General features: G+C 48.8%; 1 protein-coding gene across 6 annotated transcripts in view; it reads left to right on the top strand.

Moving 5' to 3' along the window:
• trak1b (trafficking protein, kinesin binding 1b) overlaps positions 1-13,990 on the top strand; it is a 51,598-nt gene extending 37,608 nt beyond the window's left edge. For all 6 annotated transcript variants that reach the window (XM_090208909.1, XM_090208905.1, XM_090208906.1 and 3 more), the window contains exons 7-17: positions 6,927-7,057; positions 7,162-7,236; positions 7,338-7,475; positions 7,611-7,687; positions 7,835-8,083; positions 8,306-8,580; positions 9,755-9,873; positions 9,956-10,151; positions 10,467-10,572; positions 10,982-11,113; positions 11,346-13,990. In XM_090208909.1, coding sequence (XP_090065035.1) covers positions 6,927-7,057; positions 7,162-7,236; positions 7,338-7,475; positions 7,611-7,687; positions 7,835-8,083; positions 8,306-8,580; positions 9,755-9,873; positions 9,956-10,151; positions 10,467-10,572; positions 10,982-11,113; positions 11,346-12,045 — 2,198 coding nt within the window. In that variant the 3' untranslated portion in view covers positions 12,046-13,990. The remainder of the gene's footprint in view (positions 1-6,926; positions 7,058-7,161; positions 7,237-7,337; positions 7,476-7,610; positions 7,688-7,834; positions 8,084-8,305; positions 8,581-9,754; positions 9,874-9,955; positions 10,152-10,466; positions 10,573-10,981; positions 11,114-11,345) is intronic.
• Positions 13,991-15,245: the final 1,255 nt, after the last annotated feature.

Here is a 15,245-nt window from a genome sequence, read left to right as displayed (position 1 = left end):
ACCTAATGAATATCTCCTCTCCCCTCTCCTGTCTCCAGGACAGTCCAGTCTGCAGATAAACACCTAATGAATCCCCCCTCTCCTGTCTCCAGGACAGTCCAGTCTGTAGATAAACACCTAATGAATCCCCCCTCTCCCCTCTCCTGTCTCCAGGACAGTCCAGTCTGCAGATAAACACCTAATGAATCCCCCCTCTCCCCTCTCCAGGACAGTCCAGTCTGTAGATAAACACCTAATGAATCCCCCTCTCCCCTCTCCTGTCTCCAGGACAGTCCAGTCTGTAGATAAACACCTAATGAATCCCCCCTCTCCCCTCTCCTGTCTCCAGGACAGTCCAGTCTGTAGATAAACACCTAATGAATCCCCCCTCTCCCCTCTCCAGGACAGTCCAGTCTGTAGATAAACACCTAATGAATCCCCCCTCTCCCCTCTCCAGGACAGTCCAGTCTGTAGATAAACACCTAATGAATCCCCCCTCTCCCCTCTCCAGGACAGTCCAGTCTGTAGATAAACACCTAATGAATCCCCCCTCTCCCCTCTCCAGGACAGTCCAGTCTGCAGATAAACACCTAATGAATCCCCCCTCTCCCCTCTCCTGTCTCCTGGACAGTCCAGTCTGTAGATAAACACCTAATGAATCTCTCCTCTCCCCTCTCCTGTCCCCAGGACAGTCCAGTCTGTAGATAAACACCTAATGAATCCCCCCTCTCCCCTCTCCTGTCTCCAGGACAGTCCAGTATGTAGATAAACACCTAATGAATCCCTCCTCTCCCCTCTCCTGTCTCCAGGACAGTCCAGTCTGTAGATAAACACCTAACGAATCTCCCCTCTCCAGGACAGTCCAGTCTGTAGATAAACACCTAATGAATCCCCCCTCTCCCCTCTCCTGTCTCCAGGACAGTCCAGTCTGTAGATAAACACCTAATGAATATCTCCTCTCCCCTCTCCTGTCTCCAGGACAGTCCAGTCTGCAGATAAACACCTAATGAATCCCCCCTCTCCTGTCTCCAGGACAGTCCAGTCTGTAGATAAACACCTAATGAATCCCCCCTCTCCCCTCTCCTGTCTCCAGGACAGTCCAGTCTGCAGATAAACACCTAATGAATCCCCCCTCTCCCCTCTCCAGGGCAGTCCAGTCTGTAGATAAACACCTAATGATTCCCCCCTCTCCCCTCTCCAGGACAGTCCAGTCTGCAGATAAACACCTAATGAATGCCCCCTCTCCCCTCTCCAGGACAGTCCAGTCTGTAGATAAACACCTAATGAATCCCCCCTCTCCCCTCTCCTGTCTCCAGGACAGTCCAGTCTGCAGATAAAAACCTAATGAATCTCCCCTCTCCTGTCTCCAGGACAGTCCAGTCTGTAGATAAACACCTAATGAATCCCCCTCTCCCCTCTCCAGGACAGTCCAGTCTGTAGATAAACACCCAATGAATCCCCCCTCTCCCCTCTCCTGTCTCCAGGACAGTCCAGTCTGCAGATAAACACCTAATGAATCCCCCCTCTCCCCTCTCCTGTCTCCAGGACAGTCCAGTCTGTAGATAAACACCTAATGAATCTCTCCTCTCCCCTCTCCTGTCTCCAGGACAGTCCAGTCTGTAGATAAACACCTAATGATTCCCCCCTCTCCCCTCTCCCCTCTCCTGTCTCCAGGACAGTCCAGTCTGTAGATAAACACCTAATGAATCCCCCCTCTCTCCTCTCCTGTCTCCAGGACAGTCCAGTCTGTAGATAAACACCTAATGAATCCCCCTCTCCTCTCTCCTGTCTCCAGGACAGTCCAGTCTGTAGATAAACACCTAATGAATCCCCCCTCTCCCCTCTCCTGTCTCCAGGACAGTCCAGTCTGTAGATAAACACCTAATGAATCTCCCCTCTCCCCTCTCCCCTCTCCTGGACAGTCCAGTCTGTAGATAAACACCTAATGAATCCCCCCTCTCCCCTCTCCTGGACAGTCCAGTCTGTAGATAAACACCTAATGAATCCCCCCTCTCCCCTCTCCAGGACAGTCCAGTCTGTAGATAAACACCTAATGAATCCCCCTCTCCTCTCTCCTGTCTCCAGGACTGTCCAGTCTGTAGATAAACATCTAATGAATCTCTCCTCTCCCCTCTCCTGTCTCCAGGACAGTCCAGTCTGTAGATAAACACCTAATGAATCCCCCCTCTCCCCCCTCCCCTCTCCAGGACAGTCCAGTCTGTAGATAAACACCTAATGAATCCCCCCTCTCCCCTCTCCTGTCTCCAGGACTGTCCAGTCTGTAGATAAACACCTAATGATTCCCCCCTCTCCCCTCTCCAGGACAGTCCAGTCTGCAGATAAACACCTAATGAATGCCCCCTCTCCCCTCTCCAGGACAGTCCAGTCTGTAGATAAACACCTAATGAATCCCCCCTCTCCCCTCTCCTGTCTCCAGGACAGTCCAGTCTGCAGATAAAAACCTAATGAATCTCCCCTCTCCTGTCTCCAGGACAGTCCAGTCTGTAGATAAACACCTAATGAATCCCCCCTCTCCCCTCTCCTGTCTCCAGGACAGTCCAGTCTGCAGATAAACACCTAATGAATCCCCCCTCTCCCCTCTCCTGTCTCCAGGACAGTCCAGTCTGTAGATAAACACCTAATGAATCTCTCCTCTCCCCTCTCCTGTCTCCAGGACAGTCCAGTCTGTAGATAAACACCTAATGATTCCCCCCTCTCCCCTCTCCCCTCTCCTGTCTCCAGGACAGTCCAGTCTGTAGATAAACACCTAATGAATCCCCCCTCTCTCCTCTCCTGTCTCCAGGACAGTCCAGTCTGTAGATAAACACCTAATGAATCCCCCTCTCCTCTCTCCTGTCTCCAGGACAGTCCAGTCTGTAGATAAACACCTAATGAATCCCCCCTCTCCCCTCTCCTGTCTCCAGGACAGTCCAGTCTGCAGATAAACACCTAATGAATCCCCCCTCTCCCCTCTCCAGGACAGTCCAGTCTGTAGATAAACACCTAATGAATCCCCCTCTCCCCTCTCCTGTCTCCAGGACAGTCCAGTCTGTAGATAAACACCTAATGAATCCCCCCTCTCCCCTCTCCTGTCTCCAGGACAGTCCAGTCTGTAGATAAACACCTAATGAATCCCCCCTCTCCCCTCTCCAGGACAGTCCAGTCTGTAGATAAACACCTAATGAATCCCCCCTCTCCCCTCTCCAGGACAGTCCAGTCTGTAGATAAACACCTAATGAATCCCCCCTCTCCCCTCTCCAGGACAGTCCAGTCTGTAGATAAACACCTAATGAATCCCCCCTCTCCCCTCTCCAGGACAGTCCAGTCTGCAGATAAACACCTAATGAATCCCCCCTCTCCCCTCTCCTGTCTCCTGGACAGTCCAGTCTGTAGATAAACACCTAATGAATCTCTCCTCTCCCCTCTCCTGTCCCCAGGACAGTCCAGTCTGTAGATAAACACCTAATGAATCCCCCCTCTCCCCTCTCCTGTCTCCAGGACAGTCCAGTATGTAGATAAACACCTAATGAATCCCTCCTCTCCCCTCTCCTGTCTCCAGGACAGTCCAGTCTGTAGATAAACACCTAACGAATCTCCCCTCTCCAGGACAGTCCAGTCTGTAGATAAACACCTAATGAATCCCCCCTCTCCCCTCTCCTGTCTCCAGGACAGTCCAGTCTGTAGATAAACACCTAATGAATATCTCCTCTCCCCTCTCCTGTCTCCAGGACAGTCCAGTCTGCAGATAAACACCTAATGAATCCCCCCTCTCCTGTCTCCAGGACAGTCCAGTCTGTAGATAAACACCTAATGAATCCCCCCTCTCCCCTCTCCTGTCTCCAGGACAGTCCAGTCTGCAGATAAACACCTAATGAATCCCCCCTCTCCCCTCTCCAGGGCAGTCCAGTCTGTAGATAAACACCTAATGATTCCCCCCTCTCCCCTCTCCAGGACAGTCCAGTCTGCAGATAAACACCTAATGAATGCCCCCTCTCCCCTCTCCAGGACAGTCCAGTCTGTAGATAAACACCTAATGAATCCCCCCTCTCCCCTCTCCTGTCTCCAGGACAGTCCAGTCTGCAGATAAAAACCTAATGAATCTCCCCTCTCCTGTCTCCAGGACAGTCCAGTCTGTAGATAAACACCTAATGAATCCCCCTCTCCCCTCTCCAGGACAGTCCAGTCTGTAGATAAACACCCAATGAATCCCCCCTCTCCCCTCTCCTGTCTCCAGGACAGTCCAGTCTGCAGATAAACACCTAATGAATCCCCCCTCTCCCCTCTCCTGTCTCCAGGACAGTCCAGTCTGTAGATAAACACCTAATGAATCTCTCCTCTCCCCTCTCCTGTCTCCAGGACAGTCCAGTCTGTAGATAAACACCTAATGATTCCCCCCTCTCCCCTCTCCCCTCTCCTGTCTCCAGGACAGTCCAGTCTGTAGATAAACACCTAATGAATCCCCCCTCTCTCCTCTCCTGTCTCCAGGACAGTCCAGTCTGTAGATAAACACCTAATGAATCCCCCCTCTCCCCTCTCCTGTCTCCAGGACAGTCCAGTCTGTAGATAAACACCTAATGAATCTCCCCTCTCCCCTCTCCCCTCTCCTGGACAGTCCAGTCTGTAGATAAACACCTAATGAATCCCCCCTCTCCCCTCTCCTGGACAGTCCAGTCTGTAGATAAACACCTAATGAATCCCCCCTCTCCCCTCTCCTGTCTCCAGGACTGTCCAGTCTGTAGATAAACATCTAATGAATCTCTCCTCTCCCCTCTCCTGTCTCCAGGACAGTCCAGTCTGTAGATAAACACCTAATGAATCCCCCCTCTCCCCTCTCCTGTCTCCAGGACTGTCCAGTCTGTAGATAAACACCTAATGATTCCCCCCTCTCCCCTCTCCAGGACAGTCCAGTCTGCAGATAAACACCTAATGAATGCCCCCTCTCCCCTCTCCAGGACAGTCCAGTCTGTAGATAAACACCTAATGAATCCCCCCTCTCCCCTCTCCTGTCTCCAGGACAGTCCAGTCTGCAGATAAAAACCTAATGTATCTCCCCTCTCCTGTCTCCAGGACAGTCCAGTCTGTAGATAAACACCTAATGAATCCCCCCTCTCCCCTCTCCTGTCTCCAGGACAGTCCAGTCTGTAGATAAACACCTAATGAATCCCCCCTCTCCCCTCTCCTGGACAGTCCAGTCTGTAGATAAACACCTAATGAATCCCCCCTCTCCCCTCTCCTGTCTCCAGGACTGTCCAGTCTGTAGATAAACATCTAATGAATCTCTCCTCTCCCCTCTCCTGTCTCCAGGACAGTCCAGTCTGTAGATAAACACCTAATGAATCCCCCCTCTCCCCCCTCCCCTCTCCAGGACAGTCCAGTCTGTAGATAAACACCTAATGAATCCCCCCTCTCCCCTCTCCTGTCTCCAGGACTGTCCAGTCTGTAGATAAACACCTAATGATTCCCCCCTCTCCCCTCTCCAGGACAGTCCAGTCTGCAGATAAACACCTAATGAATGCCCCCTCTCCCCTCTCCAGGACAGTCCAGTCTGTAGATAAACACCTAATGAATCCCCCCTCTCCCCTCTCCTGTCTCCAGGACAGTCCAGTCTGCAGATAAAAACCTAATGAATCTCCCCTCTCCTGTCTCCAGGACAGTCCAGTCTGTAGATAAACACCTAATGAATCCCCCCTCTCCCCTCTCCTGTCTCCAGGACAGTCCAGTCTGCAGATAAACACCTAATGAATCCCCCCTCTCCCCTCTCCTGTCTCCAGGACAGTCCAGTCTGTAGATAAACACCTAATGATTCCCCCCTCTCCCCTCTCCCCTCTCCTGTCTCCAGGACAGTCCAGTCTGTAGATAAACACCTAATGAATCCCCCCTCTCTCCTCTCCTGTCTCCAGGACAGTCCAGTCTGTAGATAAACACCTAATGAATCCCCCTCTCCTCTCTCCTGTCTCCAGGACAGTCCAGTCTGTAGATAAACACCTAATGAATCCCCCCTCTCCCCTCTCCTGTCTCCAGGACAGTCCAGTCTGTAGATAAACACCTAATGAATCTCCCCTCTCCCCTCTCCTGGACAGTCCAGTCTGTAGATAAACACCTAATGAATCCCCCCTCTCCCCTCTCCAGGACAGTCCAGTCTGTAGATAAACACCTAATGAATCCCCCCTCTCCCCTCTCCTGTCTCCAGGACTGTCCAGTCTGTAGATAAACATCTAATGAATCTCTCCTCTCCCCTCTCCTGTCTCCAGGACAGTCCAGTCTGTAGATAAACACCTAATGAATCCCCCCTCTCCCCCCTCCCCTCTCCAGGACAGTCCAGTCTGTAGATAAACACCTAATGAATCCCCCCTCTCCCCTCTCCTGTCTCCAGGACTGTCCAGTCTGTAGATAAACACCTAATGAATCCCCCCTCTCCCCTCTCCAGGACAGTCCAGTCTGTAGATAAACACCTAATGAATCCCCCCTCTCCCCTCTCCTGTCTCCAGGACAGTCCAGTCTGCAGATAAACACCTAATGAATCCCCCCTCTCCCCTCTCCTGTCTCCAGGACAGTCCAGTCTGCAGATAAACACCTAATGAATCTCTCCTCTCCCCTCTCCTGTCTCCAGGACAGTCCAGTCTGTAGATAAACACCTAATGAATCCCCCTCTCCCCTCTCCTGTCTCCAGGACAGTCCAGTCTGTAGATAAACACCTAATGAATCCCCCCTCTCCCCTCTCCAGGACAGTCCAGTCTGTAGATAAACACTTAATGAATCTCTCCTCTCCCCTCTCCAGGACAGTCCAGTCTGTAGATAAACACCTAATGAATCCCCCCTCTCCCCTCTCCAGGACAGTCCAGTCTGTAGATAAACACTTAATGAATCTCTCCTCTCCCCTCTGCAGGACAGTCCAGTCTGCAGATAAACACTTAATGAATCTCTCCTCTCCCCTCTCCCCTCTCCAGGACAGTCCAGTCTGCAGATAAACACCATAGCGGAGGAGTTGGCTCGGAAGACAGAGGACGCCATGCGACAGCAGGAGGAGATCACACACCTGCTCTCTCAAATAGTTGACCTACAGAAGAAAGCCAAGTCGGTGAGACACGCATACCCATGCTTTACCCTCAGTAATACACTGCATGCAATGTGGTATGTGCTCAGTACAATACTCTCTTTGTGAGTGTGTGTGTGTTTCTTCAGTACGCAGTGGAAAATGAGGAGCTCTCTCAGCACCTAGGGGCAGCTAAAGATGCCCAGAGACAACTCACAGTCGAGGTTAGACTCACACCCTACCCCTTTGCCAACCTACACCTCATGAATACTTTGCCAATGAGAACAAGTAATCAAGCCTGCTCTCTTTTGTTCCTTCTCTCTAGCTAACAGATTTGGATGATAAATATTCAGAGTGTATAGAGATGCTCCATGAGGCTCAGGAAGAGCTGAAGTCCTTGAGGAACAGAAACCATCCTGCTGGAACACCACGCAGATTCCATCCTCTGGGTCTCTACCCTATGGTATGTGTGTGGTAGGGGATATCAGAACGTACACTCTCAAAAGAGCGATCTCCTTTTGAGAGTGTAGTTGTATATCATAGAGCTGATGGTGTGTGTGTCTATGGTGTGTGTGTCTATGGTGTGTGTGTACGGCAGGACTCCCTGGCAGCAGAGATAGAGGGGACGATGAGGAAGGAGATGAGTCTGGATGACCCTGAGTGCGAGGAACAGAAGTACACACGCTTCTATTAGTTTATAACACTCTTCTAAGCTTTCTCAATACTGTATAGTAACATAAACTCACCTATACTCATAATATATACTCATAGCTACCATACTTGCCTACACTCATGCCTATTTCATTTTATGTGTGTGAACAGGGTGCACCACAAGCGTGTGTTTGAGACAGTGAAGAACATCAACCAGATGGTCCGACAGCGTTCTCCAATCCCGTCCAACGCCAACATCCCGGGATCCAATCAGGCGTCGTCTCTTAGCTCCGCTCACTCTAGTGGCAGGACCACACCCATGGCTGGTAGCATTAGCTGGGATGTCAGAGGTGACGGTGTCGCCCTTGACAACCGACAACAGAGCATGCTCATGGAGTCAGCAGCAGACAATCAGGACAGGTAAGTCGTGCATACCTGAACCTGTGATTGTTCCAGCCTGTCTTTGACACAGTATAGTTGTACAGTTTACCAGATCTCGCCTGAAGAAATGTTTAAAATCTAGCGAACCATATTAAAATGAAATTAGAACAATCTTTTCATATTCACCAGGTTAATTTTTTTGAATAGTCTATGTCTGTGCATCAGTCTAGTAATATTTATCTATTTCTGTTTGGGCTTTAGTGTGGACGCCCGTGCTAAGAAAGCAGCTGGTGTTGAGGACCTGAGGCTGGCATTACGCCGCCTGTCCCTGCGCCGCCAGAACAACCTGAGCGAGAGACGCTTCTTTGAGGAGGAGAGAGGGAGGAGGAGAGGTGGAGGAGGAGTTGCGCAGGATGGGGGGGGGCAGGGGGGCGGGATGACCCCCTCAGATAGCATCATGTCTCTGGGGTCATTACACCTGTGGGCCTCCCGACCATACCTCCCCGACAAACTACAGATTGTTAAACCCCTGGAAGGTGAGGGAGAGAAGGAGAGGGGGATGAGGAGAGAGGAGAAGAGAAAGGTGGGGATGAGGAGAGAGAGAGAGAGGGAAGAGAGGGAGGGGCTGGCCAAACCGTGGGAGAGAGGTAGGGAATGGCAGCGAGATGTGGAAGGAGGGAGCGAGGTAGAGAGAGAAGGAGAGGGAGAGGGAAGGGATGGGGAAAAGAGTGGAGGAGAGAGGGAGAGAGGGAGAAGAAGTTGGAGCAAAAAGAGGGGGCTGGATAGCGAGAGGGAGCGAGGGAGGAGATGGGCTAGAGAGGTAGAACAGGGGATAGAGACAGAAGAAGGGATAGAAAGAGGAGAGCGTCCTGTATCTTTAATGTTGTTTAACTCCTTCTGGTCTCTGATGCATCACCATCGTAAGTCAGGCCTCTCCACCTCACAACACTCCTACTATAGAGACCCTCAGCCTAGAGGTTGGCTGGGGATCAACTAAAATATAAGTTTAATCATGAGCAGTGTGGTGTTTTGTTGTGCTGCTGCTGCCCTCTGCTGGTGAGGGGAGAAACATACAACATGATAACATTTTGATGTAACATTAAATATGTGAGATGTCTGAGTCTAACTCTTTATTTTCTCTTTAGTTCACCATTCCATCTGTTTTGGTGTACTTTCCCCCTCTGCTACTTTCTTTCTTGTTATAATACTTTAATTTCTTTCATCTCATTTACTAATTTCAATGACATTTTTCATCTTCTGTTTAACTCAACTTTTACTCTGCATCTTCAATAAAAACATGACCTCATTCTCTTCTTTTGCTCTCTTCATTCTTTCACTTCTGTTGCCTGTGTGTGTTTTTTCATTTTCTCTGCAGTCTCATCTTTCTCTGCAGCCTCCCTAGCTTTGTGTTGGGCTTTACTGTTATGGCTTTAACCACCATCTACAGTTGAGATGTTTTCATGCAATACAATAAAACACACCCACTTTCCTCACTTCTCTCAAATGTTTAACCATATATAGCAAATTGTGAAAATGTGTGTGTGTGTGTGTTTGTGTGCGTGCGTGCGTGCGTGCGCGTGCGTGTGTGTGTGTGCCTGTGTGTGTGTGTGTGTGCCTGTGTGTGTGCCTGTGTGTGTGTGTGTGTGTGTGCCTGTGCTTGTATGTAATATGTTTCTCTCACCCTTTCTCTCTTGGTCCTGTCGTCTCCAGGCTCTGCGACCCTTCACCACTGGCAGCAGTTGGCTCAGCCCCACTTAGGAGTGATCCTGGATGCTAGACCTGGGGTTGTACCTAAAGGCTTCAGGCCTCTGGAACTAGAGCTGGAACAGGTAAGTGTGTGTGTGTGTTTCCCATGGGTGTGTATGTATATGGAATAACCTGTGTGTTTGTGTGTACGTTTGGGTGTTGCAGGTGTATCCATGGGGTGGTTTCGAGGAGGATGAACCAGGAGAGCAGTACTTCCAGAGTCTCCCCACCTCCTCAGCCTCTGCCTCCCCCGCCCTCCCCCCTCAGCCTCACCCTCCTTACCCCTCTGCCCCCCCCAGCCACCTCGCCTCACCCTCAACCCCCTCTCCCTCCCCTCACCTAAGCAACACTGATCCTGCAGGTATGTTTCTATATGCACATACAGATACTATGATAGATGCTACAACAACATGTTAGATACTAAGAATACTTAACCATTTATATTCAAAGTGATAGAGAGAGAGAGCGATTCAAAAGACAGAGAGAGCGATAGAAATAGATAAACAGAAAGAGAACGTGTTTTAGTGGTTAACTAAGTGGTTGACTGGTTCAGTCATATAAACACTGGTTCAGTGGTTCACTGAGGGGTTCAGTGGTTCACTGCCACTTTTCCAGCCAGGAAAGGTAGAGGAGAACAGATAGACTATTCTGTGTGTTTGTGTCTTTGTGTTTTCAGCGGTGTACTACCCAGGTAAATGCATGGCCCATACCAGCTCTACCTACACCTTTACTACCTGTCGTATCCTACACCCAACTGATGAGCTGACCCGAGTCACACCCAGGTACAGAGACACACCATACACCTACATTTCCTCCTTCTCTACCACCCTACACCTCCCTCTCCTCCTTCTCTACCACCATACACCTCCCTCTCCTCCTTCTCTACCACCATACACCTCCATCTCCTCCTTCTCTACCACCATACACCTCCATCTCCTCCTTCTCTACCACCATACACCTCCATCTCCTCCTTCTCTACCACCATACACCTTCCTCTCCTCCTTCTCTACCACCATACACCTCCCTCTCCTCCTTCTCTACCACCATACTCCTCCTTCTCCCTCTTCTCTCTAAAGTGTACACTTGTTCTCTACTATATCACAATTGTTGCAGTGTCCAGTCTCAATGTTCTCTGTTCTTTCTCTGCCCGTCTTTTTCAAATGGTGTTGTTATCCCTTCCCTCCTCTCCAGTGTTAACCCCGGCATGTCCTCGTCATCCTGTGTGATGACATCATCTATCCTGGCCACTCCCGCTGCCACGCCCTGTCATACACCCCGCAGGATGAGTCTACTACGACCCTCTGAGTCCTCTACCAACCTCAGGTACACACACACACACACACACACACACGCACACACACACACACACACACACACAAATATATACAACTTGATAGATTGACTCTAGCTACTACATCTCATTCCCAGGACTTTGTCTGTGTGTGTGTGTGTGTGTGTGTGTGTGTGTGTGTGTGTGTGTGTGTGTGTGTGTGTGTGTGTGTGTGTGTGTGTGTGTGCACCTGCCCGTGTGTGTATATGATTTCCCCTTCTTCAGGGAAGCCACACGTACCACCAGTACCTCTCTGGGATTAGTGCGCCTTCTGCAGGAGAGAGGCATCTCTGCAGCCATGTACCACCACCAGACCCAGGGCTGGGACAGGGCTGGCGGGACCGGGGTGGGGAGCGGAGGGGTGCTGTTCAGTACCTCTATCACCCCTAACCTCCACCCAGCCCCCCACCCCGACTCCCTCCGCCCCTCCACTCCCCCCAACTCCCCCACAGGACACGACCCCCCATCCTCGGGGACCAACACCCCCGCGGGCTTCGACTTCAAGTCTCCTTCCTATGACAACTTCCTGGCCTCCAAGCCGGCACGGTCCATTCTGAAGGAAGTAGCGGGGGGGATGGGAAGCAGCCGGAGCAGGAGGCAGCAGAGGGGGAGAGATTGTGAGAGCCAGACAGATGTTAGCGTCACAGTTCATAACCTCAACCTGGTGGACAAGGTGAGGCGCCTGGGTGTGGCTGGGTGTCCTCCAGGACCAGGGGGTGTAACCGGGGGACCAAGCCCCCTCCTGGGGCCTCTGGGTGGGCTACGGAGGCCCGGGTCGCCCTTTGGACCAGAGGGGATGAGGAGGAACAGGAGTTATCCAGCTATGGTAGGGGCCAGTATGGCGATGAAGGGCCCGGGGCCCCAGGAGGACTCAGAACTACTCCTGCCTCCTAACAAAATGCCTAAAGAGAAGAGCCTCAAGTAGAGGCTGGGACCTCTGGCCTCTAACCGCTGACCCCTAATATTAACCCTAACCAACTAGTTTCCTCTGGAGACTGAACTTGTTACTTACCTGTTAGACCTCTGGTACTATAGCTAGTTTTTCAAAATCCTACAAACTATTGGTACTCCTGGTCTAGCTATTGACAAATGACAACCAGTCACCTTTCTCAGCTACTGACAATTAATTAGTCTTCTAGTTCTATCCGATGCTTATCCTTCCAGCTCCAAAACCAAATGGCTGCCCAGCTGTCTGCTGTTGTTTAACCAGCTACCAAACTAGTACTAACAATGAACAATGATCTTCCATAATAGTTAAAACTTTAAAACTTTTCCTATCTAGCCCTTGAACACAGCTATTTCTCCCTGATGTAGTCAATGAAATGACATTGAACTAATGTGGAATTGACATTGAATTGATGTCTGCGCCCAGAGGGGGGTAAGCTCCTCACATGTAGACTAAGCGTAATGTATGTAGTTCAAATCTAATTGTATTTGTCACATGCTTTGTAAACAACAGGTGTAGACTAACAGTAAAAGTCTTACTAAAGGGCCCTTCCCAACAATGCAGAGAGAAAACAAGTCATAATAACATAAGGAATAAATGCACAATGAGTAACGATAACTTGGCTACATACACGGGGTACCAGTACTGAGTGGATGTGCAGGGGTACGAGGTAACTGAGATAGATATGTACATATAGGTAGGGATAAAGTGACTAGGAAACGAAATAACAAATAATAGCAGCAGTGTATGTGACGAGTCAAAAGAGTTCATGCAAAAGGGTCAATGCAGATAGTCTGGGCAGCTATTGGTTAACTATTTAACTACCTATTCACCAGTCTTATGGCTTGGGGGTAGAATCTGTTCAGGATCCTGTTGGTTTCAGACTTGGTGTATTGCTACCCCTTACCATGCGCTAGCAGAGACAACAGTCTATGACTTGGGTAGCTGGAGTCTTTGACAATTTGCTGAGAAAGTTAGATCAAACTTACACGTCATGTGATTGTCATGTCAGCTGGACTTGGAGCTTCTTCCTGACCATGTATTTAGATTACTAGTATCATGTAGCACCACTAACTATAGTCTAAACCTTTCTTCCTAGGTAATAATGGATTGGGAGGTAATGTTGAATATGTACCAATTCTAATGGTAAAGGTTTTCCACCAAATTCATGAAATAGATGATCAACTTTTTTGCTCAACTCTTTCTCTTTCTTTCTTTTTCTCTTCCACTCTCTCTTTCTCTCTCCCTGTTCTCAATGAGACGAATAAGTCATAGTTCACTTTTAAGAGTCTTGTTAATGTTTTGTCTGTGTGTTAAAGTTTCATTAGTGTTATTTTTCTAAATGACTATAGACAAAGGGAAATGGATAGTGGTTTCAGAGTGGTCAGTGAGTGAGGGAATTATGAAAAGATCAATATACCCACTGCTGGAATGGAGACAGGGAAGGAGGAACCGGAGGAAGGGATAGAGGTTAAACAGTCTTTGTGGTCAGAAGCGTTTCCTGCTTCTTACTTCAGAGAACTCCACAGAGAATTTCAATTGCTTAAATTAATAAAAAAAGCATTAGTGCCTCAATATGGTTTCTACATCACTATGCTCATACTGGTTGTTTATGTTCTTATTCTAACAAAAAAGTTGTCCACTGAGTTACACTCGTTAGCTCTTACATTGATATGTATAATTATGTAATTTATTGACTTTCGATTGAATATGCAAAACTATTATTATTCACAAGATTTAACACATAAAACACATGCGGTATATAACACTATATTCATTCATTGTTATTAGTACTGGAAAACTCATTTACAACAATCACGGTGAAATAGAGTGGTGGTGTTCAATACTAAACAAAAATATAAACGCAACATGTAAAGTGTTGGTTTCATGAGCTGAAATAAAATATACCAGAAATTGTCCACAATTTTTTTTGTATTTCTCTCAAATTTTGTGCACAAATTTGTTTTCCTCCCTGTTATTGAGCATTTCTCCTTTGCCAAGATAATCCACCCACCAAATAGGTGTGGCATATCAAGAAGCTGATTAAAACAGCATGATCATTACACAAGTGCACCTTGTGCTGGCGACAATAATAGACCACTCTAAAATGAGAAGTTTTGTCACACAACATAATGCCAGACATGTCTCAAGTTTTGAGGGAGCGTGCAATTTGCATGCTGACTGCAGGAATGTCCACCAGAGCTGTTTCCAGATCATTTAATGTTAATTTCTCTACCATAAGCCACCTCCAACGTCGTTTTAGAGAATTTGGCAGTACGTCCAATCGGCCTCACAACCTCAGACCACGTGTAACCACACCAGCCCTGGACCTCCACATCCGGATAGCTGATGAAACTGTGGATTTGCACAACCAAAGAATTTCTGCACAAACTGTCAGAAACCGTCTCAGGGAACCTGATCTGTCTGCTCATCGTCCTCACCGGGGTCTTGACCTGACTGCAGTTCGGTGTTGTAACCGACTTCAGTTGGAAAATGCTGACCTTCGATGGCCACTGGCACACTGGAGAAGTGTGCCCTTCACGGATGCATCCCGGTTTCAACTGTAGGAAGCAGATGACCTACAGAGTGTATGGCGTCGTGTGGGCGAGCTGTTTGCTGATGTCAAAGTTGTATCGATGGCAATTTCAATGCACAGAGATGCCGTGACGAGATCATGAGGCCCATTGCTGTGCCATTCATTTGCCGCCATCACCTTATGTTTCAGCATAATAATGCACGGATCTGTACACAAATCCTGGAAGCTGAAAATGTCAGAGTTCTTCCATGGCCTGCATACTCACCCGACATGTCACCCATTGAGTATGTTTGGGATGCGTATGACAGCATGTTCCAGTTCCCGCCAATATCCAGTAACTTCTGCACAGCCTTTGAAGAGGAATGGGACAACATTCCACAGGCCACAACAGCCTGATCAACTCCATGGGAAGGAAATGTGTGGTCACACCAGATACTGGCTGGTTTTTCTGATCCACGCTCCTACATTCTTTTTTATGTATCTGTGACCAACAGATGTGTATCTGTATTCCCAGTCATGTGAAATCCATAGATTAGGGCCTAATTCATGTATTTCAATTGACTGATTTCCTCATGTAAAATCTTTGAAATTGTTGCATGTTGTGTTTATATTTGAATTCAGTGTATATTTAAACAGTTGTGTT

This window comes from Oncorhynchus mykiss, chromosome 18 (genome assembly GCF_057628025.1).
Source record: "Oncorhynchus mykiss isolate SJ-2025 chromosome 18, ASM5762802v1, whole genome shotgun sequence".
NCBI classification, from domain to species: Eukaryota; Metazoa; Chordata; class Actinopteri; order Salmoniformes; family Salmonidae; genus Oncorhynchus; species Oncorhynchus mykiss.
Note: the sequence above shows the minus strand (reverse complement) of the source record. Positions and strands in the feature narration are given on the sequence as shown.